Below are 26,608 nucleotides of genomic sequence, written 5' to 3' on the forward strand. Positions count from 1 at the left end.
AGACACTGTCTTAAGGTGAAAGGATGGAAAACAGGATTTCAAGCAAAAATGCCTAGTAAACAAGCAGGGGGTGCTATCCTAATATCTGACAGGATAGACTTCAAACTAACATTAGTGAGGAAAGATAAAGAAGGTCATTTTTTTTTAATTTTTTTTAAACTTTTTTATTTATTTATTTGAAAGTGACAGAGAGAGAGAGGCAGAAAGAGAGAGAGAGAGAATGGGTGCGCCAGGGCCTCCAGCCACTGCAAACAAACTCCAGACGCATGCGCCCCCTTGTGCATCTGGCTAACTTGGGTCCTGGAGAATCAAGCCTTGAACCGGGGTCCTTAGGCTTCACAGGCAAGCGCTTAACCACTAAGCCATCTCTCCAGCCCCCAAGAAAGTCATTTTATACTGATTAAAGGAACACTTCAACAGGAGGACATTACAATCCTAAATATATTATATGTATCTAACATGGGGGCTCCCAATTTCATCAAACAAACACTATTAGACTTAAGGTCATCACAGATAACCTCAAACACAATTGTACTGTGTGACTTAATATCCCACTCTCATCAATTGACAGGTCATCCTGGCAAAAAATAAACAGAGACAAATCTGGATTAAATGATGTCATGGAACAAATTGATCTAATAGATATCTACAGAACATTCCATCCAAATGCTGCAGAATATACATTTTTCTCAGCAGCACATGGAACATTCTTTAAAATAGACCATATATTAGGACACAAAGCAAATCTCAACAAATATAGGAAAATCAAAATAATCCCTTGTACTGTATCTGACCACAATGGGATCAAACTGCAAATGAGGAACAAGAAAAACTACAGATCATACAGAAATTCATGGAGACTAAATAGTACACTATTGAATGATGAATGGGTCATTGAAGAAATCAATAAATTCATGCAATCAAATGATGATGAGAATACAATATACCAAAACCTTTAGACACAATGAAGGCAGTCCTAAGAGGGAAATTTATAGCTCTAAGTGCCTATATTAAGAAATTAGAAAGTTCACAAGGAAACAATTGAATGATTCACCTTAAGGCCTTGGAAAAAGAAGAAGGCAAACCAAAAATCAGTAGTCGGGAAGAAATAATAAAGATTAGGGCAGAAATTAATGAAATGGAAACAAACAAACAAAAAAAACAATCCAAAGAATCAAATGAAACAAAGAGTTGGGAGTTGGTTCTTTGAAAGGATAAACAAGATTGATAAACCCTCAGTAAATCTGGCCAGAAGAGAGAAGACACAAAAATTAACAAAATTAGAGATGAAAAAGGCACCATTACAACAGATATCAAAGAAATTCAGAAAACTCTAAGGACTTACTTTAAGAATATACATGCCTCTAAATTGGAAAATCTGACAGAAATGAATTGATTTTCTTCATTCATATGACCTACCAAAATTAAATCAAGATGAGATAAATCATTTAAACAGTCCTATAACAACAAGTAGAAAGATCCAAGCAGTTATGAAAAGTCTCCCAACTAGCCAGGCATGGCGGCACATATGCCTTTGATCCCAGCACTTGGGAGGCAGAGGTAGGAGGATCACAATGAGTTCAAGGCCACCTGAGACTACATAGTGAATTCTAGGTCAGCCTGGGCTAGAGCAAGACCCTACCTCAAAAAACCAAAAAGTCTCCCAACTGAAAAAAGTCCAGGCCCAGATGGATTCATGGGTGAACTTTGCCAGACCTTCATGGAAGAACTAACACCACTGCTTCTCAAACTTTTCCATAAAATAGAAAAGGAAGGAATTCTACCAAACTCCTTCTTTGAAACCAGCATCACTCTGATACCAAAATCAGACAAAGAAAGAACAAAAAAAGAGAAAATTACAGACTAATCTCCATCATGAACATAGATGGAAAAATTCCCAACAAAATATAGGCAAACAGAACACAAGGATGTATCAGCAAGATTATTCACCCTGACCAAGTTGGCTTTATCCCAAGGATGCAGGGATGGTTCAATATACACAAATCGATAAATGTAATACATCATATAAATGGTCTGAAGGACAAGGAACAGAATAGAGGACCCAGATGTTAATCCAGACAGCTATAGCCATCTGATTTTTGACAAAAATGCCAAAAATATTCACTGGAGAAAAGATAGCCTCGTCAACAAGTGGTGATGAGAAAACTGGATATCTATATGTAGAAGGATGAAAATAGACCCTTGTCTTTCTCCATGTACAAGAATCGAATCCAAGTGGATCAGGAACCTTAATATCAGACTTCAGACTCTCAAATTGTTAGAGGAAAAGGTTGGGAAAACTCTTCAACATATTGACATAGGTAATGAGTTTCTCAGGAAATAAAACCACTAATCAACCACTGGGATCTCATGAAATTATAAAGCTTTTGTACAGCAAAGGACATTATGAATAGAGCAAAGAGACATCCTACATAATGGGAGAAAATCTTTGCCAGCTACACATCTGATAGAAGATTAATATCCAAAATACACAATTCAAAAAACAGAACAATAATAAAACAACCCAATTAAAAAATGGACTATGGGGCTAAATAAAGAGTTCTTAAAGGAAGAAATACAGATGGCATATAAACATCTAAAAATGTGTTCTATGTCCTTAGCCATCTGGGAAATGCAAATTAAAACTTTGAGATTCCTTCCCTCTCCTGTCAGAAAACAAATGACAATAAATGTTGGTGAGGATGCAGAAAAAGGGGAACCCTTCTACACTGTTGGTGGGAATGGAATCTGGTACAGCAATTATGGAAATAAGGATAGAGGTTCTTGAGACAGCTAAAAATAGATTTATTGTATGATCCAGCTATCGCCCTCCTAGGCATATTATCCCAATGATTCTTCTCACTACCTTAGAGATACTTGCACAACCATGTTTATTGCTGCTCTATTCACAATATCTAGGAAATGGAACCAACCTAAATGTCCCTGAACTGATGAGTGGATAATGAAGATGTGGAACACTTACACAATGGAGTTCTATTCAGTGGTAAGAAAAAGATCCGGAAAGGATCATACTAAGTAAGGTAACCCAGGCTCAGAAAGCCAAACATTGCATGTTCTCTCATATGTAGATCCTAGCTATAAATGTTTAGACTTGTGTGTGAACTGGACCCAAAAATTGGTAGCAGAGGCCAGTGAGCTAGGAAAAGGCTATACAGGAGGGAGGAGAGGGAAGGACTTGAGAAGATGGTATTGTATATATGTAAGTAGAAGAAAGGATTACAGGGAGGGGAAAGACCTAAGTGAGGTTAGGAGAAGAGATTGCAGAAAAGAAGGGCAGGGGGTGGGGGAACCAAAATTCAAGATATTCTGAATAAGACATATGAAAGCCTACTTTTTTGAATGGCACATTCAGAAGATATAGATTGTTACTAGAAAATTTTCAGTGCCAGGGATAGGATATCTTCCAGTGATCTGTTGGCCAGGGAGACTCCTGTTGCTTCCCAAACATTACAGGCTACTGCCAAGGCCCTTGGTTTCCCTTGAGAAAGATAGTAAGACCCTATTGCTGAAGACTTCACATGCCTGAGTGGCAAAGTCACTGAGAAATCAAGCTACAGAAAACATTTTCCTTGTTGACTACCTAACTGAAAGCTGGAAAAAGCTGCATTGTATGCAGCCCTATGGGAGATAGAAGTAATCAGCTTGAAAACAGTGGACACTGGAAGCCTCAAGGTTTTCCAGATGGGTCAAATAGCCAAACAAGTGCAATAGTGGCATGTCTGCTCTGGGGGAAACCAACTGCTAATTGGACTGAAGAACCGCTCTATGGGAGCGAATACATGCCTGGTACTGCAAACCTAATCAAAAACCTATGTCAGCCAGGCATGGTGGCGTATGCTTTTAATCTCAACATTCAGGAGGCAGAAGTAGGAGGATCACCATGAGTTCAAGGCCACCCTGAGACTACATAGTTCATTCCAGGTCAGCCTGGACCAGATTGAGTCCCTACCTCCAAAAAACAAAAAAAAAGTTGTCAAGAAAAATATTTTTTAGCTGTTTAAGGTGGTGGTATAGGTACCATACCAAAGCAACCTAGGGGGGGAAAAGCCCCCCCCCCCAAAAAAATTTCAGCAAAATACACACTTTTACTAAAAAGGGAGGTGTATACGAAATTGAAAAGGCAGCGGAAAAATAGGAGAGATCCAGAGTATCCAGATCCCACACAGGCTGGCAGAAGCAGTTCCGGCAGGTCCAGCAACTGCAGTGCGCCAGAAAGCCACTAGGCTCAGTTTGAGCCTCAGGAAAAGCCACGTGAGGGGAGCTTCCACTCACACTGGAGCTCTCTGCAAACTCAAGAAACATGAAGGGAGAGCGGCAGTGAACAACGAATGAGCAGATCACAAGGTAGAAGAACACGTGGAACAGCAAGAGAACTACTGCAGCGTTGGCAGCCTCCCCTCCCACACTGCCAGTGCCCAGCTCCAGCGAACAGAGCAGCCGTCCAGGGACCTGGCCACGACAACTTGAACTGACAGCGGGACCCAAGTAGGAGCAGAGGAAGATGTGACACCTATAGTTCTGTTCCTGCCATGCTTTCCCCTGCCATGAAGGAACTTCCCTCAACTTGAAGCATTAGATAAAGCTGTTCCTTCCACAACTGCATCTTGACAGATGTTTCGTCCCAGCCACTAGAAGGTAACTGCTACACCAGACTCATACCTCATTTATCAGTATAGCAATGTATCTCATGCTGTATTATTTTACACACATCATCTTTTATGGATAATCAACAATGTTTACTTCAGTTCAATACACAAAATAACTTTACAGTTATTTATGCAACAAGACTATGTATAGGTTATAGAGGTCTTTTTGCTTTTTGTCCCCTAGCATTAATAGAAATTTCTAGGTATAACATACTCAAGTGAATAAAAATAGAGTATCTATGTATAACATACTAGAGTGATTTTTAAAATATGGCAGTTTGGGGAAAACATGATGAGGAAGGAAAAATCTTGTTGAGAGGAAAGGATTTTGAATATGGAGATCAGATCATGTGCCTAAGTATCACTCCCACATCCCACCCCATTGGATAGGACTGGGATAGGCAGGGCAGAACTCAGATTCAACTGGTAGGAGGCAAATATTTCCTGAGTAGGGACGTAGCAAGTGTTCTATGATTTATAGTAGAGTATAAAATGGATTTCTATTCTTCCAATTAGTTCACTCCCAAGAGCTGGCCAAGAAAAAGGCATCATGAATTTTGCAAAACAGGAAAAAAAAAAATCAGCTAAAATAGTGCAAAACAAAATCAGGACCAAGAATTGGCCACATCTCTATTCGCAAAAATATGAGCCTTGGCCTGCACATAACCAGCCAGAGAAATTCTTGTGCACCTAGCACAAGCAAATGTGAGGAAACATATACTGTTGTGAAAAAAGTATGCCTGGAAGATTTCCAGGAAGAAATTACTCCATCTTGTTAACTATATATGCATAGATTTAGTAATTGTAATACCCTTAACTGAAAAAAAATCACTACTCTCATGATCATTGTTATTTTTAAGACATTATTTTCATTTTTTTCTATCTTCATATGAAAGAAAATTGTAACTTTTGCCTTTCCAAGTCTGATGTCACTTAACATAATCTTTAGCTACATTTGCCTCCCTGAGTATGACATAATTTTATCCTTCAATTTAGTAAAATTGCATAAAGCTGGTAAGACTCTGTTGGTGAAGATATCACATGCCTGAGTGGCAAACTCACTGAGAAACCAAGGTAGTGCTGAGCAGAAAACCATTCCCTGTATCCCAGTCAACTGAAAGCTGGTAAAAGCTGCACTATATGCAGTCTTATGGGAGACAGAACTCATCAGTGGTGAAAACAATGGACACTGAAAACCGAAAGTTTGGCCAGACAGGCCAAATGTCTGAACAAGTGCAATAGTGACATATCTGCTCTGGGGGAAACCAACTCTCTAATTGTACTGAAGGCCCACTCTATGGGAGGGAATACATGCCTACTACTGAAAACCTAATCAAAACCCTGTGGCAGGATAGATCATGAGCCTTAGGGGTATAAAGCCTGCTCTTTCACACCTGCCAAGGTTCAGGGTCCATTGCAGAAGAGGTGGTGGAAAGAATGTAAGAGCCAAAAGAAGGGTACTACCCCCACATACAACTATCCAGACAGAATTTGGCCTCGATATCCAAGACCTCACAGTGTTTAGCAATACCCATACAAGACCCTCATAATAGGAGAAAGAAATGATGACATCAAATTAAAAGAGACTAATGGACAGAGGGAGGGGATATGACACAGCAGAGCTAAGAAGGAGAAAGTGGGGAAGGGGAGGGGAGAGAAATACCATGGTTTATTGTCTATAAGTATAGATGTTATCAATAAAAATATATTTTAAAAAACTGCATCAAGCATACACCACATTTTATTCATGTATTCATCTATTGATGGACATCTAAGCTAGTCCCATATCTTTTCTACTGTAAATTGTGAGGATATAAACATGGGTTTTCAAGTAAAAAAAAAAAAAAAAAAAAAAAAAAAAAACATTTAAGCTAAAAAAAATTATTTAGGGGCTAGAGAGTTGGCTTAGCAGATAAGATGTCTACCTGCAAAGCCAAAGGACCCAGGTTCGATTCCCCAGGACCCATGTAAACCAAATGCACAAGGTGGCACATGCATCTGGAGTTGTTTACAGCAGCTGGAGGGCCTGGCATGCCCATTCTTCTTCTATCTCTCTCTGCTTCTTTCTCAAATAAATAAATAAAAATAACATATTGAAAAAAATATTTAATTTGAGAGAAAGTGGCAGATAGAGGGCCTCTAGCCACTGCAAATGAACTCTAGACACCTGCAACACCTTGTGCATACCTGGGTCCTAAGGCTTGGTAGGCAAGTGCCTTAACTGCTGAGCCATTTCTCCAGCCCATTAGTGGCATCTTTATTTGGCTAAGGGCCACATGGGCCTCTGGAACATGTGAACTAAAGTTCCCAGAAAAGCACTGCATCTTCTCCCAACAAACCTGAATGGACTGATAAAACTCCTGTGATCAGAGAAATGGAATGCTGCAAGGCCAAAGCCAAATTATCTTGGGCTATCATAGGCCCTACAATAGCCATTTATTGTCTACCTCTATGTCTGACCGAATATCCACAAGCATCAGTTGATAAGGTGCCAATTTGTGCAATGTAATAGCCAACCACCAGTGTCTACCAACCCAAGGGCTAACAATGTCATCACATTGTATCTAAAATCTCTGGTGGAAATTTCCCCACTTTGCTATAACCCATCTACATGACTGTCAGCCAATGTGTTTGAAAGTGCCTTGTTTTTATGACTTTCCTCTGTTCCATACCTAAAAGAGCTTCATAAAATTGTTAACATGTTGTAACATGGAGTTGGAGTAATCTATGGTCCCCAGCCATGGTTACTCATATTTGGCTCCAGAATAAACTATGTCCTTTTTAAAATTAAAAAAGAAAAACAAAACAAAACAGAATGTGTAAAGTTTTTAAGAATAATGATTCAAAGTACAGACTTTATCAATATTTTCATTTATTTACAGAGAGAGAGACACACACAGAGAAATGGAGGAACACAGAGATAGCCCAAAAATACAGACTTTAGATTTAAAAACCCTACTTCAAAAAATTATAAAAAATAAAAAAGGAAGTTAGAAAACCTAGTTAGAGGGGCTGGAGAGATGGCTTAATGGTTAAAGCACTTGCCTTCAAAGCCTAAGGACCCAGGTTCAAATTCCTAGTAGCCACATAAGCCAGATGGACAAGGTGGTGCACGCATCTGGAGTTTGTTTGCAGAAGCTGGAGGCTCTAGTGCACCTATTCTATCTCCCCTCCCACTCAAATACATAGATACACTTTAAAAAAAAAAGTGAGAGAAGAGTTAAAAATATATATATGAATGTTTGGTTTGAAGAAAAGATTTTTACATGATATGATTTTTTTATTTTTATTTTTCAAGGAAGGGTCTCACTCTAGGGCAAGCTGACCTGGAAAATCACTATATAGATTCAAGCTGGCCTAGAACTCAGTGATCCTTCTATCTCTGCCTACCAACTGCCTGTATTAAAGACATGCACCACCATATAACCCCCCTTTTGTTTTGTTTTGTTTTTGAGTAGGGTCTCACTCTAGCCCAGGCTGAGCTGGAATTCACTATGTAGTCTCAGGGTGGCCTTGAACTCACATCGATCCTCCTACCTCCTCCTTTCAAATGCTGGGATTAAAAATGTGGGCCATCATACCTGGCTGGCTTGCCTTTTTTTAAAAAAAAAATATTTGTTTGTTTGTTTGAGAGACATGAGAGAGAGAGAGAGAAAAATAGAGAGAAAATGGGTATGCCAGGGTATTGACACTGCAAACAAACACCAAATATGTGTACCACTTAGTGCATGTGGCTTTACATGTGATCTGAATCCAAGCTATCCAGCATTGCAAGCAAGTTTCTTTAGCTGCTGGACCATCTTTCCAGCCCATCTGTCAATTTTTTTAAAAAATTTATTTGAGAGCGATACACAGATAGAGAGAAAGAGGCAGAAAGGGGAGATGGGGAGAGAATGGGTGCATCAGGGCCTTCAGCCACTGCAAATGAACTCCAGATGCATGTACCACGTTGTACATCTGGCTTACCTGGGTCCTGGGGAATCGAGCCTTGAACCAGGGTCCTTAGACTTCACAGGCAAGCGCTTAACCACTAAGCCATCTCTCCAGCCCCCATCTGTCAATCTTTTAACTAAAAAAGAAACTGACTTAACACAATCAAGATTTATTTATTAGTCACTGATTCTTCTTTTAAAGATGTCTTGTTCAAAGATGAGAACAGAAACTTAATAATGATAATTCTGCCAAATGGTCATTACTGGGTCTATCTTTAGGTTTTGTAAAAGAAATAATTTGATTTCATTCACTGTGACTTTTGTTTTTAAGTAAACAAGACGCCTCATGTTCCAAGGTAACTTCCGTGTTTCCTCAATTTAAAGCCATGCTGAGAGGGGCTTTATTCCCAATTCCAGGGTCAAAGTAAGTGACTCCCAAATTACAGCACTCCAATCTGTTAATTACAAACAATGTTGATACTATTTTAATGTAAAGAGTTGGATGTGAAATACAAGCTTTACTGATTTAATAGTTCTGGGTAACTAAAATAAGATATGAAATTGTTTTACGTTAATAAAACTACCTCTAAATAATATGTATCAGATTGACATAAATTTTTCTTTCAGGATCAAGTAAAAAAAAAAAAAATGCTTGTCTAGCTATGTTCTTTCTTCTCTTTCAAAACAAATTTATTGGAGCTGGAGAGATGGCTCTGTGGTTAAGGTACTGCCTACAAAGCCTAAGGACCCAGGTTTGATTCCCCAGTGCTCATGGTAAGCCAGATGCACAAAGTGGCTCATGCACCTGAAATTTGTTTGCAGTGGCTAGAGGCCCTGGCACACCCATTCTCTCTGTCTCTCTTCTATCTCTCTGTTCTTACAAATAAACACACACACACACACACACACACACACACAAATTTGGCTTTTCAAGGTAGTGTCTCACTCTAGTCTAGGCTGACCTGGAATTCACAATGTAGTCTCAGGGTGGTCTCAAACTCACAGCAATCCTCCCACTTCTGCCTCCCAAGTGCTAGGATTAAAGGGGTGGACTACCACGTCCTGCTAAAAATGTTTTTTAAAAACAGACAAATTTGAGGTCTGTATCTTGATCAGTTTAGATAGAAAGGGTTATTTTAATATCAATAAAATTAATGGCCAGAAACCAACTGCTAATAGGACTGGAGGCCCACTCCACAGGAAGGAATACATGCCTGATACTGAAAACCTATGACAGGGAAATCATGAGCCCTACTGGTGTAACGCCTGCTGGTGTCTGGCTGGATGCATATATCATGCTCACCAAACTGCCCAGTAAGTACTTTTCTTAATGTTCATACCCATATATTAATGCTACTCTTACTTTTGGTTACAGAACCTTCTCTTTTCGGATGGTGGTGACCTTGGGGATGACTCAGAAGGCACCATGGTGCTGAGAAGTGACAAAGGAGTGCTCAGCACTGAAACATCTCTATCTTACCTTCCAAGGCTCAGGGTCCATTGCAGAAGAGGTAGTGGAAAGAATGTAAGAGCCAAAGTAAGGGTAGGACTTGTTATAAGCACTCTTCTAGACACAAAATGGCCCGGATACCCATGACCTTGCAGTGCCTGGCACTACCTACACAAGAACAGTACAATAGAAGGAAAAGATGGTGACATCAAAATAAAAGAGACTAATTGAGAAGGGGAGGGCATATGATGGAGAGTGATGTTGTGGAGGGGAAAGTGAGGGAGGAGAGGGAATTATCATTATTTATTGTCTATAATTATGGAAGTTATCAATAATTAAAAAAAAATAGAGCTGGGCATGGTGGTGCACGCCTTTAATCCCAGCACTTGGAAGGCAGAGGTAGGAGAATCACCATGAGTTCGAGGCCACCCTGAGACTATACAGAGAATTCTAGTTTAGCCTGAGCCAATGTGAGACCCTACTTCGAAAACCAAAATTAAATTAAACTAAATTAAATTAATGGTCAGGTTCTGCTTTACATCTATTAATAATATATGTAATCAAACAGTCTTAGTTAAGACAATTTCTAGATGCTTATTAGGACTTTGTTAAATATACTAATTTAAATTTGTTGGTAAAAATATTGTTTCCAGGGCTGTAAACATGTTTTACCTGAACTTATAACTGCTAGTTATTTAAAGATAAGATATACATGCTTCCTATATTTTAGATGAGGCTTACAATGTCACCAAGCCACTAAAATTAAATGTTAGACAGACTTTGAGTTTTTATAGCAATCTTTAACAAGATCTGTTTTACTAAAAACAAATGTGACTAGATGTGCTTTATATCCAAAATTTTCTTCAAGACTGGCTGGCACAAAGCACTTGACCAAAAGCAGATTGTGAAAGGAAGCAGTTTATTTGGCCTACAGACTCAAGGGGAAACTCCATGATGGCAGGGAAAATGTAGAATGAACACAGGGTGGACATCACCTCTTGGCCAACAACAAATGGACAACAGTAGCAGGAGAGTGTGCCAAACATTGGCAAGGGGAAGCTGGCTGTAACACTCATAAGCCCACCCCCAAAAACATACCTCCAGCAAGGCTCCACTTCCCAAATTTTCATCCCTGTAGACCTAGCATTCATAACATATGAGTTTATAGAGGATACCTAATTCAAACCACTACAACTAGTTTAACTATCCTGGGTGTTTGATATGTAGAAGTCATAGCAATGAGGATAGCAGGGCTGCGATGGCAAACAATATTTGGTCCCTACTCCCAGGTCAAAGGGGCCACAGGACATGACAAGACACCTAACGTGTCCTAAAGATCTGGTAAACCACCTGTCTTGTTGAACAGAGAGGTCATAGAGGCCCAGCAACTGGACTCCGGTGAGTGAACAGTATGCAAGAAGGTCAGAACAGAGGAAAAAATGCTCAGTGCTTCCAAGAGAGACCATATCAGCAAGACCCAGACTTATTCCAGCAGATGACACAAATGCTGAGAGCCATAAAGCTCCTCCTAGGTCCCTAAGAATCATTCCTCAAGAGTCCAAATGACCTTAAAAATTACATACATAATTAAATATTGGCTACCTACTTGGTCTTAAACACCCAACAAGAGTATAACCAAAACCTATTATAACAAACATTCAGTTTTACAAGCTTTTTAATGTAACTGTAAATACAGATATCCACTTCTTTTGGTCAAATGCTTAGAGCTCACAATACTAACTTCTTACATAGACTCATGCCTACTTCCAACAGGATAAGATCCTCTCTGAATATCTTGGGAACAATCTCTTGGGAACAATGCTCTTACTATTTATCTTTTATAAATGTGACCTCAGGTTCAAAATAAACAGACTAAAGAAAAGGACCTATACTCAGATGGTTATACACTGAAACTTGGCAATGAGGCTCATCCCTATTGGATGTCTAAATTTATTAAAAGACCTAATCTAAGTTGTCACATGGATTTTCCCTCTAGGGAACACTCCCAGCTATGGGTAGTACCCCTCTTAGCTTGGGAGGCTCTCTGCTTTTATTATTTAATTAATTAATTTTATTTATTTGAGAGGTAAAGAGGCAGATAGAGAATGGGGGTGCCAAAACCTTCAGCCACTGCAAACAAACTCCAAATGTATGCACCATTTTGTGCATTTGGCTTATGTGGGTCCTTTGGAACCAAACCTAGGTCCTTTAGCTTTGTAGGCAAGTGCCTTAACCACTGAGCCATCTTTACAGCCTGGCTTTCTGCTTTTCTTCTTATTTTTACTCTCTCTTAAAATAAGTCTTTCATAATTAAAACATTAAAGTAATAGCTACAGGATATTATAACTGCTTTAAGAAAATACATCCCAACTTCTAACCAATCGTTTAATAAATTGACTTAGAAGGCAATCTAAAAGCTAAAGGCTACTATGGAGAGATTTTAAAAATTAAAACTAGGGGACTGGAGAAATGACTGAGCAGTTAAGGCATTTGCCTGCAAAGCCTAAGAACCTGGGTTTCCCAATATCCATGTAAAGCCAGATGCACAAAGTGGCACATGTGTCTTAAGTATGCCTGCAGTAGCTAGATGCCCTGGAGTGCCCATTCTCTTTCCTCTGCCTGCAAATAAATAAATATTTAAAAAATTAAAACTAGAAAAGGCTAGGGAAATAGCACAGTGGTTAAAGCTACCTGCTTGCAAAGCCTGACTATGCAGGTTTAATGCCCCAATGTCCTCATAACTTCAATAGCACATGCATCTGGAGTTCATTTACAGTGGCAAGAAACTTAGATGCACTCTTTCTCTGTCTCTCTCTGCAAATAAATAAACAAAAATTTTTTTAAAAAAAACTAGAAAAGGGGGTGGAGAGATGTCTAAGCAGTTAAAGTGTTTGCTTGCAAAGCTTGACAGCCTGGGTTGGATTCCGCATTAACCATGTAATGCCAGATGCACAAAATAGAGCATGCATCTGGAATTAATATGCAGTGGCAGGAGGCCCTGGCATGCCCATACTCACTCTTCTCTTCTTCTCTCTCTCTTTCTCCTTGCAAATAAATAAATAAAAATATTTTTGAAAACTAGAAAAGCAAAAGAGTGTATAAAGTTAGTTCCAATTCTATCAAACCTAATTCAGCAGTATTATCACTTAAGATTGTGTAATATTTTCTTAAAAGACACTCTTCCACAGAAAAACAATCGAAACTACAGACTACCAGATAAATATGGTGATGGTACTGACAATCCACCCAAACTTTCTTACCTGAGAAAATCCTCCCAAAATAATTCTGTTAGAAGGAATGCCATTCTTCACTTCTTGATCTATCAAGGCTTTTACTAAAAGTAAAAAAATTAACACAAATACTTTCAAAGTTAAGCCCACCAAGAAAACTTAATAAGGAAAAAATAGAATCAAAGTATATGCAATATAGAAATCAATAATAAACTTGAAACCCTCCATTAAACACAAACTTAGGATATATTTCTTATGAAATTTCTCAGAATTTCCAAGTGCTGCTTAATTTAATATTTCAGTAACTTTAAAAAAAATTTTATTAGCATTTTCCATGATTATAAAAAAAATCCCATGTTAATTCCCTCCCCCCCCACATTTTTTCCTTTGAAATTCCATTCTCCATCATATTCAGTAACTTCTTGTTACATACTTTGCAATTGCTCTTTGTTTTCATCAAACAATGTATATTTATTTATGGTTACTTCTAGAGTACGTTTTTTTCTTTTTCTTTTTTTTCCTGAGGTAGCATCTCACTCTTGACCCAGCTGACCTGGGGCTCACTCTGTAGCCCCCGGCTGGCCTCGAACTTATAGCAATCCTCCTACCTCTGTCTCTTCAGTGACTTCAAGGTATGTGGCACCACACCTAGTTTAGTGTACATTTTATTTCTCTTTTCACTTTAACACTCGTCATGTTTAAATAGTACATATTTAAGCATATCACATAATTTATGACTTATAGTGTTTTAAACAATTAATTCTGTAATTAAAATCACAGCACTAGCTTTTACTACAGTCTGTTATTAGAGTTGCTTATTTAAAAACAGTAAATGTGGGGGAAGAATTTATTGTTTTAAGAAAAACACATTGACACATGCCATATAAATATAACAATAACTCCTAGAATTTTCTTTTTCATTATTAGTCTTGTGTTTTTAAAACTGTATCTTTTATAAATTTGTCTCTTTAGGGGCTGGAGAGATGGCTTAGCAGTTAAGGCATTTGCCTGCAAAGCCAAAGGATACTGGTTCGATTCTCTAGTACCCACATAAACCAGGCACAAGGAGGCACATGTGTCTGGAGTTCAGTAGCTGGATGCCCTGGCACACCCATTCTCTCTCTCTCTCTCAAATAAATAAATAAAATATATTTTTAAAAATTGTCTCTTTAATTTCCTTTGGGTTTGATTTGGTTTTTCCTGGAACTCCCTATGCAGCCCAGGCTTGACTAAAACATTTGATTCTCCTGCCTCAGCCTCTCAAGTGCTAGGATTATGGGTATCTACCACTGCACCATCTCTTCATTACATATGTGCAAAGTTTCTGTTTTAGATTAATATTTTAAATTTTAGGTCATTTTGTTTATTAAAAAACAAGAAAAGTCACTTTTTTGTTTATTATTTTTATTTGTTTATTTGATAGCAACGAGAGAGAGAGAAAGAGGCAGATAGAGAATGGGTGCGCCAGGGCCTCCAGCCACTGCAAATGAACTCCAGATGCATGTGCCACCTTGTGCATCTGGCTTACATGGGTCCTGGGGAATCAAGCCTCGAACTGGGGTCTGTAGGCTTTGCAGGCAAGTGCTTAACCACTAATCCATCTCTCCAGCCCAAGAAAAGTCACTTTTATGAACATACGACAAAGCCAGGCATGGTGCTACACACCTATAATCTTAGTACTCAGAAGGCAGAGGCAGGATTGCAAGTTCAAGGCTGTCCTTGGCTGCATAGTAAGACCCTGTCTCAAACAAAGAAAAATACTAAAAATTTAATCTTTGTTTTATATAAAATTTAACTTTTACTTAGAATTTTTATGAAGTTGGGCGTGGTGGCTCACACCTTAAATTCTAGAACTCCAAAGGCTGAGGTAGAAGGATTGCCATGTGTTCAAGGAAAGCCTGGGCTATAGAGTGAGTCCCTGTCTCAAAAGACAAAATAATTTGTATAAAAAAAGAAAGGTAATCAAAGTGATTTAAGAAAACATGACATAATCTTTTAGACAGCAGAGAAAGAGGATTAAGAAATGAAAGAGGGCTGGAGAGATGGCTTAGCGGTTAAGTGCTTGCCTATGAAGCCTAAGGACCCCGGTTCGAGGCTCAGTTCCCCAGGTCCCACGTTAGCCAGATGCACAAGGGGGCGCACGCGTCTGGAGTTCGTTTGCAGAGGCTGGAAGCCCTGGCGCGCCCATTCTCTCTCTCTCCCTCTATCTGTCTTTCTCTCTGTGTCTGTCGCTTCCAAATAAATAAATAAATGAACAAAAAAAAAAAAAGAAAAAAAAAAAAAAAGAAATGAAAGAACCCAGGACAGAGAGATGGTTCAGTGGCCAAAGGTGCTTGCTTAGAAAATCTGTAGACCTGGGTTTCTTGGTACCCATATACAGCCAAATGTACAAAGTGGTGTATGTATTTAGAATTTGCAGTGTTAAAAGGTCCTTGTGTACCCATATTCTCCCCCCTACACTCTGTTTGCAAATAAATAAATAAAAAAGATTTTGCTGAGTGTGGTGGTGCATACCTTACATACCTTAATCTCAGCACTCCAGGAAGGCAGAGGTAGGAAGATCACTTTGAGTTTGAGGCCAGCCTCCAAGTGCAGAGTTCCAGGTCTGCCTGGGCTAGAGTAGTCTCTGCTTCCAATAAAAAACAAATGATGCCAGGCGTGGTGGTGCACACCTTTATTCCCAGCACTCAGGTATAAGGATTGCCATGAGTTCAAGGCCACCCTGAGGCTACATAGTGAATTCCAGGTCAGCCTGGACCAGAGTGAGACCCTACCTTGAAAAACCAAAAAGAAAAGAAAAGAATGGGGGCGGGTATGGTGGCGCACGCCTTTAATCCCAGCACTTGGGAGGCAGAGGTAGGTAGATCGCCGTTGAGTTGGAGGCCACCCTTAAACTACACAGTGAATTCCAGGTCAGCCTGGGCCAGAGTGAGACCCTGCCTTGAAAAACCAAAAAAAAAAAAAAAAAAAGAATGAAAGAAATGGGAGAACTAAGCCTGGTGGTGGCTCATACCTTTAGTCCCAACAATCAGAAGGCTGAGGTAGGAGGATCACTGTGAGTTCCAGGTCATCCTGGGCTAAAGTGAGTCCCTCAAAAATGCAGAAAAAAGGGAAGAAAAAAAAGAAAAAGAAATAGAAGAACCACTGGGAATGTTTCAAGGATTTGCTTAGGGGAAACAGCTGAAGAGAAAATAACACAGACCAGACAGAAATAGTCCAGCTGCCAGGAGGAAGGAGGGTGGCTGTGTGGGTCTACACAGAGCTACTCCATGTAGCCCAGGAGACTTTCAGACCATTTCCCTCAGTTTCACAAAGCTTTTCTCCCTAAAATATTATCAACTGGCAAAGCTAAAAATATTTTAACAAACTACAATGACAGCAGTAGTAGTGGGTTCTAATTGTAGTCTCCAGCTATCTAAAAGCATTGGTGTGACATACTTAGCAGTACCTGACTCAGTTCAGCCACACATCGTCTCTGTCTCTTCCTTCCAGCTCTGGGTCTGACTTTTACTACCTTCAATAGTTCATTATGCAGAGAGAAATGGCAAGTATTTCACAGGTCTCTCTATTGTTATAACAACTTTTCACTCCCAGACTCCATCTGTTCCATAAGGCCCAGTCTTTCCCTTTCTTCCAGTCTAGCACTTCTGTTCCTGAGTACGTACTTTCATAAGCCATTATTTTTAGATAAACACTTTGCTTTAGGTGTAATCTATGTTCTGATGATCCACGAAGTCAGTGATTATGATTTCATATTCCAAACAAGCAATGCTTTTAAATATACTCTATCTCAAAGATTTAAGATTCATTTTTATTTTACTCTGTTTTTTCTGAGGTAGAGTCTCACTGTAGGCCAGGCTGACTTTGAACTCACTCAGTAGTTCCAAACTGGCCTCGAACTCACAGCAATCCTCCTACCTATGTCTCCTGAATGCTGGGAGACGTTAAAGGTGTGAACCACCACACCCAGCGCAAGAGTCTTCTTAAAGAGAATAAAAGGATCTTGCCGAATCTTGGAAGAATTCAAATCAACAGAAAAGTATAAAGAGCAGCAAAGAGCAACTATTGCAGCTGTCAATTCTTAGCTAGGCTGGTTTTCCTGTGACCACATCCAGGATTTACTACCCAGATTATTCTAGAGTTAATCCTAAACTTTGCATTGTATAAAAAAACCAGAAGGGGCTGAAAAGATGGCTTAGCGGTTAAGTGCTTGCCTGTGAAGCCTAAGGACCATGGTTCAAGGCTCGATTCCCCAGGACCCAAGTTAACCAGATGCACAAGGGGTGCACGCGTCTGGAGTTCATTTGCAGTGGCTGGAAGCCCTGGCGCGCCCATTCTCTCTCTCTCCATCTGTCTCTTTCTTTATCACTTTCAAATAAATAAATAAAAATGAACAAAAAAAGCAGAGGTACACCAGCTAGTACATACGTGTAAGAGATAAGAATGTTTCTGTCCTTTGTTTTTTTTTAATTTTATTATTTATTTTTATTTATTTATTTGAGAGTGACAGGCATAGAAAGAGGCAGAGAGAGAGAGAGAGAGAGAGAGAGAGAGGGAGAGAGGGAGAGAATGGGCGCGCCAGGACCTCCAGCCACTGCAAACAAACTCCAGACGCGTGCACCCCCTTGTGCATCTGGCTAACATGGGTCCTGGGGAATCGAGCCTCGAACCAGGGTCCTTAGGTTTCACAGGCAAGAGCTTAACTGCTAAGCCATCTCCCCAACCCTCCTTTTTTTTTTTTTTTTTTAATACTATCACGTATTAAAGGAAAACAAAAAACAAAAAACTAGCCAGACGTGGTGGAGCAGGCCTTTAATCCCAGCACTAGGGAGGCTGAGGTAGAAGGAATGCTATGAGTTCAAGGCCAGACTGAGGCTACATAGTGAATTTCAGGGGTACAGCCAAGACCCTACCTTGGAAAAACAAACAAACAAAAAACCTGCAGTGTCTCAGTTCTTTATGTTTTCACTGCAAAACAAACCAAGTTATCTTGTGCTTAAAGAACAGAACACTGGCTGGGCATGGTGGCACATGCCTTTAATCCCAGCACTCGGGAGGTAGAGGGAGGACTGCTGTGAGTTCAAGGCCACCCTGAGACTACATAGTTAATTCCAAGTCGGCCTAGACCAGAGTGAGACCCTACCTCAAAAACAACAACAACAACAACAACAAAAAAAAAACCAGAATACCAACCAGAGAAAAGGCTTTGAAGATGCTTTGTTTTTATTCAGTTTTATTTATTTGAGATAGACAGGAAGAGGCAGATAGAAACAGAATGGGGGTGCCAGGGCATCCAACAATTGCAAATGAATTCCAGATGCATGTGCCACCTGTGTATCTGGCTTACAGGGTCCTGGAGAATCAAACCTAGGTCCTTAGGCTTCACTTGCAAGTGACTTAACTGCTAAGCTATCTCCCAACCCTCTTTTTTATTTCCAAGGTAGGGTCTTGCTCTAGCCCAAGCTGACCTGAAATTCACTATGTAGTCTCAGGGTGGCCTTGAACTCATGGTGATCCTCCTATCCCTGCCTCCCAAGTGCTGGGATTAAAGGCATATACCACCAGGTCTAGTGATTCTGAAGAGTCTGTAAATACTTCAGAGTTGTTCAATGAGCTAGTTTATTACAAATGATTAGCTGCTAAGAAATTAAATGATTAATCAGTGGTATCCATTGTTACCTCACTAAAATTACTACTTTTATTGTTTATTATTCTTTTATACCATTATCATTTCAAGTTTCCTTAATGAAGATAATGGCTCATAATTCTTAAATGCTATACTACTTTCTCCACTGGCCTACGTATTTGTTGTTTTGAAATAAGTTTGTTGTGTAGCTCTGGCTAGCCTGGTACTCATAATATAGCCCATGCTGACTCACTACAGTCTTCCTGCCTCAGCCTTCCAACAGGAGGGATTACAGGTATGTCCCACTATGCTTAGTGTGGTGGTTTTAATATAAAATGTCTCCCACAGCTTCAGGTGTTTGGGATTAAGGCTCACACTTAATCCCTGAAGGTGGAACCTTTCAAAGGTAGGAGTCTTGCTGGAGCAGGTGTCACTGGAGGTGGGTCTAGAGATTTATTAGAGTTCAGCCTAAACTGCTGAACTGCTAGTGAGCTACTCTTGCTGTTTCTGCTCTGCCAATGTGTGACAATGTGAGGCCTGGCTGGCTGTTCCTGTCCTGCTTTTCCTGCCATGATGAAACTTTTCCTTGAAACTGTAATTGAAATAAACTCTTTGCTTCCATTAACTGATTCTGGTCAGGTATTCTGTCCCAACAATGAGAAGATAACTGCTATACTTGGCACTATGTATGTCAAAATCTGTTTTCCTGACAGAGCTGAAGCTTGATAAATGCCATTCCTCTCCTGCCACCTTACCAGCACTGACTATAGATGAGTTTATGTGGATGTATGCAAATGAGACAGTAATCACAAAGTGGGGAAGGGCTGGGAGCATGGCTCAGTGGTAGAGCTCCAGCATTTATGAGACACTGGGTTCAATCTTCAGCATAATGGAGGAACAGAAGGAGGGAGGGAGTAGGAGGTAAGAAGGGACAAGTACTTCTGAGAACACATAATTGTGTCATATGTAGTATCATTTTGACTACTAAACCTACTAAAACCATGAGTGCCTTAATCTTTAAAAATACTTCCTGTACTTACCAGTTTCTGCTGCCTGTTTAATTCCAGATTCATCCTCCTGAGAATCTGGTGAAAGCCCAATAATATCAAACCTAGAAAATAAGGCCAAGTAAAAAGAACTATTTGATTCTAAAAATCTACTTTGGGTAAATGTTTTACTAAGTTCATGATGGTTTATGTAAAAAAAAAAAAAAAGCAGACATACTACTTAGATTTGACCTCTACTCATATTCCCCCAAACTTTATCATTACAGCCACCTCAAACCAGAAGGCCAGAAGGCAAGGGAAGCCTTCCTTCAGCCCTTTCTCCTCCTCTACCAGGTTTTATGAGCACATAATAGTCTTCCACATTAGGTGGAAATTTCTGCTCAAGGATGGGAATTTTGCTGGAGGTGATGGAAGAACCAAAGCAAAAGTTGCCAAAGAATCCAAAGTGAATGGAGAGGGAGGGGCAAAGAGCCAGGGGTCTTAGTAAAGTCTCACTGAGGAAACAAGAAGCAAACTCAAAGACTGTTTAGTCATTGAAACTTCCTTATCAGGTCTGAATTAAATTTCAAATGACAAGGAATAATGATGGATGACTAAACTAAGAGAAGAAAAAAGTCCCTGGGGAAGAAAGTAGAAAAAGTCAGTCAAGGTTGTGAATGCTCCATTTACATAGTATCTATGGCCACTGAAAGGGCAAAACAGTGGCAGAAACTATAGTGAAAAATGGAAATATGGGCTGGAAAAAGATGGCTCAGTGGTTAAAGGTGTGTGCTTGCAAACCCTGAAAGCTTGGGTTAGTCTATGTTCAATTCCTTAGTACCCAGGTAAAGCCAGATATACAAAGTGCCACATATATCTGGACTTCATTTGCAGTAGCAAAAGGCCCTGGCACACCCATCTCATTCATTCACTCACTCATTCTCTCCCTCCTTCCCTCCACCCCTCAAATAAATGCCAGGCTGGAGAGAGAGCTCAGTGGTTAAAGGCACTCTCTTGCAAAGCTTGGGTGTGATACTCCAGTACCCACATAAGCCAAATGCACAAAGTAGCTCATGTGGCTAGAGTTCATTTGCAATGGCAAGAGGCCCTGGTGCACCTATACTCATTCACTCTCTTTCTGCCTGCCTCTTTCTCTCTCAAATCAATAAATAAAAATATTTTCAAAAATGGAAATGCCGGGCTGGAGAAATGGCTTGGCAGGTAAGGCGCCTGCTTACAAAGCCAAAGGATCCGGGTTCAATTCTCCAGAACCCACGTAAGACAGATGCACAAGGGGGCACATGCATCTGGGGTTAGTTTGTAGTAGCTGGAGGCCCTGGAGGGCCCATTCATTCTCTCTTTCTCTCAAATAAATATTTTAAAAAATGGAAATACCTGGCTGGAGAGATGGCTTAGCAGTTAAGCGCTTGCCTGTGAAGCCTAAGGACCCTGGTTCAAGGATCAAGTCCCTAGGACCCACGTTAGCTAGATGCACAAGGGGGCGCACGCATCTGGAGTTTGTTTGCAGTGGCTGGAAGCCCTGGCGTGCCCATTCTCCCCCCCCCCCCTCTGCCTCTTTCTCTGTCTTCGCTCTCAAATAAAAATAAAAAAAAAAAAATGGCAATACCAACTAGGTGTCAAAGTTGTCACTTTTTTTGAGGTAAGGTCTCACTCTAGTCCAGGGTGACCTAGAATTCACTATGTAGTCTCAGGCTGGTCTCACACTTGTAGCGATCCTTCTACCTCTTCCTCCTGAGTACTAGGTCTAAAGGCATGTGCCACAATGCCTAGAAAAGTTGTCACTTTTTAAAACTTTATTTGTGTGTGTGTGTGTGTGTGTGTGAGAGAGAGAGAGAGAGAGAGAGAGACAGAGGGCGGGAGAGAGAGAGAGAGAGAGAGAGAGAGAGAGAGAGAGAGAGAGAGAGAGAGAGAGAGAGAGGGAGGGAGAGAGAGAGAGAGAGACACAGAGGGCGGGAGGATAGATATAGAGAATGGGTGCTCCAGAGGCTTCAGCCACTACAAATGAACTACAGATGCATGCACCACCTTGTAAATCTGGCTTACGTGGATCCTAAGGAATCGAATCTAGATCCTTTGGCTATGCAGACAAGCACCTTAACTGCTAAGCCATTTCTCCAGCCCCCAAAGTTGTCATTTTTTTTTTTTTATTAGAGACGGGGGTGGGGGGAAATAAAGGGCACACCAGGGCCTCTAGCCACTGCAAACGCCAGACACAAGCACCACCATGTGCATCTGGCTTACACAGGACCTGGAGAATCGAACCAGGATCCTTAGGCTTCACAGGTATGCACCTTAACCACTAAGCCATCTCTCTAGCCCCCAAAGTAAAAAGACTTGGTGGTAGGAGTCTTAACCGTTGATAGAAATAGATTGTACACAGCCCAGAGAAATTCTCACTAATCCTACTTCTTGTGTGTATCTCAAGGGCTGAATAGGAAATGGTTTCCTTAAAAGCCAGCCAGCCAGCTAGAAGGGCAAAGAGTTGGCAGAATGAAGAGGCTGTGACTTTGTGTGCATAGCACATGATATTATTCACATTTGGCTGCTAGACTCAATGGATTCACCAAGTCATAAGAGATCTTTTCCCACAATATTTCTATTCACCCATTTTCTCCTTTCACTACCTATTTGTATAACAATTTAAGTTTACCCAAATGAAAGCTTAAACAGGGCTGGAGAGATGGCATAGTGATTTAAGGACCTAGGTTCGCTTCCATATGTCTGAAATTGCAGTGGCTGGAGGTTCTGATGAGCCCATTCTCTCTCTGTGTCTGCCCGTCTCTTTTTCAAAATAAGCAAATAAATACTTTTTTTAGAAGAAGATTAAATTTAGCCAGGCATGGTGGTACATGCCTTTAATCCCACTCAGGAGGCAGAGGTAGGAAGATCGCCATGAGTTCAAGAACATCCTGAGACTACGTAGTGAATTTCAGGTCAGCCTGGGCTAGAGTTACAGTTAGACCCTATCTAGTTACAGTTAGACCCTATCTCGAAAAATCTAAATAAATAAATAAATGGGGGAAGGGAGAGTAAGGCTAGAAAAATGGCTCAGCAGTTAAGGCTCCTGCCTGCAAAGCCTAATGACCCTAGTTCAATTCCCCAGGACCGACACAGAGCCAGATGCACAAATTGGCACATGCATTTGGAGCTCATCTACAGTGGCTAGAGGTCTTGGCCTTCCTGTTCTCTCTCGGCTTACAAATAAATAAAAATATGTACAAAAAGCACTTCTGATAAAACTACAATGTTCTTAGCACATGAAGAAAACTGTACTTACCATGAAGGCATAGCCATGTTCATATTTAAGGTAACAGGCATAACTGGCCTAAATGGGGGGGAGGGACAGAAAAATAAGAATAATAAAGCAGATCACTGAGGCTCACAGAAAGCTTCCAGCCTAAGTTTTCACATATGAGCTCTGTTTACCCCTGCATAATTCTGTTCTTTTTGCCCTGCAGCTGTTTTCTAACAACAGTACTTGTGAAGAGCAAAACTTGACAACTAAAAAATATTTTCAAGGACGGACATGGTGGTGCACACCTTTAATCCCAGCACTTGGGAGGCAGAAGTAGGAGGATCACCATGAGTTCAAGGCCACCCTGAGACTAAATAATGAATTCCAGGTCAGTCTGGGCTAGAGTGAGACCCTACCTCAAAAAACCTAAAAAAAAAAAATTTTCCTACCCAGCGTGGTGGCTCATGCCTTTAATCCGAGCACTTGGGAAGCAGAATTAGGAAGACTGCCATAAATTCAACGTCACTCTGAGATAACATAGTGAGTTCCAGGTCAGTCACCCTACTTCGAAAAACAAAACAAAACAAAACAAAAATTTCTTTTTCCTTTCTATACCTTACTTAATACTTGGAACTTCTCAGATATGAGAAGGGAACTAGGGAACAAGACAGCTGAAAATATATCAACTGTAAGATTCTAGTTACATTAATTCCCATATGCTCAGATTACATTTTGCTTATATCTACTTTTTAGCTACACACCAGCTTGATCAAAAGACCTATAAATCAGCTAAGCATGATGGCACACATCTTTAATCCTAGCACTTGGGAGACTGAGATAGGAGAATTATTGTTAGTGTGAGACCAGCCTAGGGCCACAAAGTGAGTTCCAGATTAGCCTGGGCTAGAGTGAGACCCTACTTGGGGCGGGGGAAGGAAGAAGGAAAAGAAGGCTGAGCTCAGTTTCCAGTTTACAATTTAATTCCACCTCATCACCATCTTCCTGATTTATGCAGCAGGAGGCTACAAAGTCCTAACAAACTTTCCTGGAGAATACCAACATCCCAGATCTTCTCTTGCAAGATAAAGATATCCTCACACATTATCTTTTCCATGTACATGGACCTGTCTCAACTCTACTCTCACTTCTGGGGATGAATCACTAACTATGAACATGGACCCATTTGTTGCCTTCACTGTATCTGTTATTTTCTGGCAAACTTTTTACCTAAAATTAATCTAGCTTATTGATTTTTCTGAATTTGCTCAAAACTTGCAAGTTTTCTTTCTGACACCACATTTTCAGAGCCCGAAATTGAAATCAAATCTATCAGACTTCAAAGCTTATGTTCTGTCCACAGAGTATCCATTGCCTGCAATCAGTAACACTTGAGTATTTTCAACATAGGAATTCTCACAAATCTACCTAATGACTTTCCTTCACAAATAATCACCTTAACAGATATATATCTATCTAAAAGAACCCTTCTGGTTTTAAGTTCATCTAACCTCTAGGATGAGCAATATTTTGCATTTCTCAGAAAAGGAGAATTTTTCTTTCAATTTAATCAAGAGAATATTTTAGTTTTAAGGAATCCTACTAATCTTTACTTTAAAGCATTTAAAGGGCAAACAACTATATTTAAATGCTTTTCTTGGGAAGCTTTTTGTGAGGGGGGGAAAGGACACTTTTCCTGGGTCACAAAGCTAAAGTCTAGAAATACTCACGCGTGCGGGCAGATATATTTGATATGCGAGCTTCTGATACCTGCAAATGCTTCTGCCCATCCGTGCCTGGCAGAAGAACAACATTAAAACAATGCTATTAGATACTGTTTTAAATTCCAATGAATTGCTATCAGAACAGTACTTAAAATTTTGTGAGGATAAATGTTAACTCCTTAAAATATTCTAAGGGTGTAATCATCAATGCTAGTACATAACACCACTAACCTGGAAACAACAGCTGTTTTCCAAGGTTACCTGCAGGTAAGGGTGATCTGATCTCTCACTATCTCTAAACAGCAACATGCGCTACTTCACCTACTTCCGCTGAGCTTTACAGTTTGTTTTCTTTTTTGTTGTGTAGTATGTGCTATGTGTGCGCAGATATGCACACACATGTGGACACCAGAGGACTTTGGGTGCACTTCTCTATCATCCCACCTTATTTCCTTGAAACAGTCTTGCAACTGAACATGGAGCTGTTTTTCTGTTAAGAGTGGCTGACCAGCAAGAACTAGTAATCAATCCTCTTGTTTCTGCCTATATCAGGTATGGGGATGCAGCTTTCCACATGGGTGCTAGGAATCGAATTCAGGTTCCCATGTGTACACAGCAAGCACTCATGTCCACTGAGGCATCTTCCCAGCCTGGGCACTACAATTTTTTAAAATGTACATGTATATTATTTATTCTTTTACAACTTTACAACTATATGCTGATAAAGTAAGCAAGACAGAAAATATAGACTATGCATGAAAAAACCTTTAGAGGGAATAAACTAAATCAGATTAATAGAACCTCTGTGTGCATATATTATTTAAATTTAATTAGTATTATTTTATGTATGAAAAAATTATACATGCACAAAACAGACAGAAAAATTAATAAATGCAAAGTATTATAATCCTTTCCACCTGAAGTAAACAAGTAATCTTTTTTGTTGTTTGCTATTTTGTATTTTGAGACATTTTCACTATGTTTCTGAAGCTGGTCTAGAACTTATTGTGATCTTCCTGCCTCAGCTTTCCAAATGAGGAGGCCTAAACCACTATGCCCCAGGCTCAGTTAATCTTTTTTTAAAATTTTTATTTATTTATTTGAGAGCAACAGACAGAGAGAAAAAGAGGCAGATAGATAGAGAATGGGCATGCCAGGGCCTCCAGCCACTACAAACGAACTCCAGACACGTGCGCCCCCTTGTACATCTGGCTAACGTGGGTCCTGGGGAATTGAACCTCGAACCGGGTTCCTTAGGCTCCATAGGCAAGTGCTTCAACGCTAAGCCATCTCTCCAGCCCTCAGTTAATCTTTTTTCCTTCTGCTTTCTTTTTTTTCTTGATTTATATTATTTATTAGGGACAGAGAGGAGAAAGAAAGGGAGAAAGAGAGAGAGAGGGTGGGAGAAAGAGAATGGGAATTCCAGGGCCTCTAGCCACTACAAATGAACTCCAGATGCATGTGCCACCTTGTGCATCTGCCTTACGTGGGACCTGGAGAATTGAACCTGGATCCTTGGGCTTTGCAAGCAAGTGCATTAACGGCTAAGCCATCTCTCCAGCCCTCAGTTAATCTTTTGATACATTTTTAATTTTTTTCCATGTATATCTAATAGGGACTGCGGCTGTTTCTCAGTGGTACAGTGCATACACAGTATGTATAAATCCATTTTTTAATCCCAATATCCCCAAAATAAAAGTTTAACAGATTTGATAAAATGGGGTCCTTCATACAGTTTCC

At 40.1% G+C, this 26,608-nt stretch overlaps 1 protein-coding gene across 1 annotated transcript in view; it reads right to left on the minus strand.

The window, feature by feature from the left end:
• Lypla1 (lysophospholipase 1) overlaps positions 1 to 26,608 on the minus strand; it is a 76,612-nt gene that overhangs the window by 19,808 nt on the left and 30,196 nt on the right. The window contains exons 3-6 of the mRNA XM_045144582.1: positions 24,875 to 24,940; positions 23,190 to 23,237; positions 19,946 to 20,016; positions 13,310 to 13,383 (exon numbers count right to left, since the gene is read on the minus strand). Coding sequence (XP_045000517.1) covers positions 13,310 to 13,383; positions 19,946 to 20,016; positions 23,190 to 23,237; positions 24,875 to 24,940 — 259 coding nt within the window. The remainder of the gene's footprint in view (positions 1 to 13,309; positions 13,384 to 19,945; positions 20,017 to 23,189; positions 23,238 to 24,874; positions 24,941 to 26,608) is intronic.

Source organism: Jaculus jaculus, chromosome 2 (assembly GCF_020740685.1).
Source record: "Jaculus jaculus isolate mJacJac1 chromosome 2, mJacJac1.mat.Y.cur, whole genome shotgun sequence".
In the NCBI taxonomy this organism is placed as follows: Eukaryota; Metazoa; Chordata; class Mammalia; order Rodentia; family Dipodidae; genus Jaculus; species Jaculus jaculus.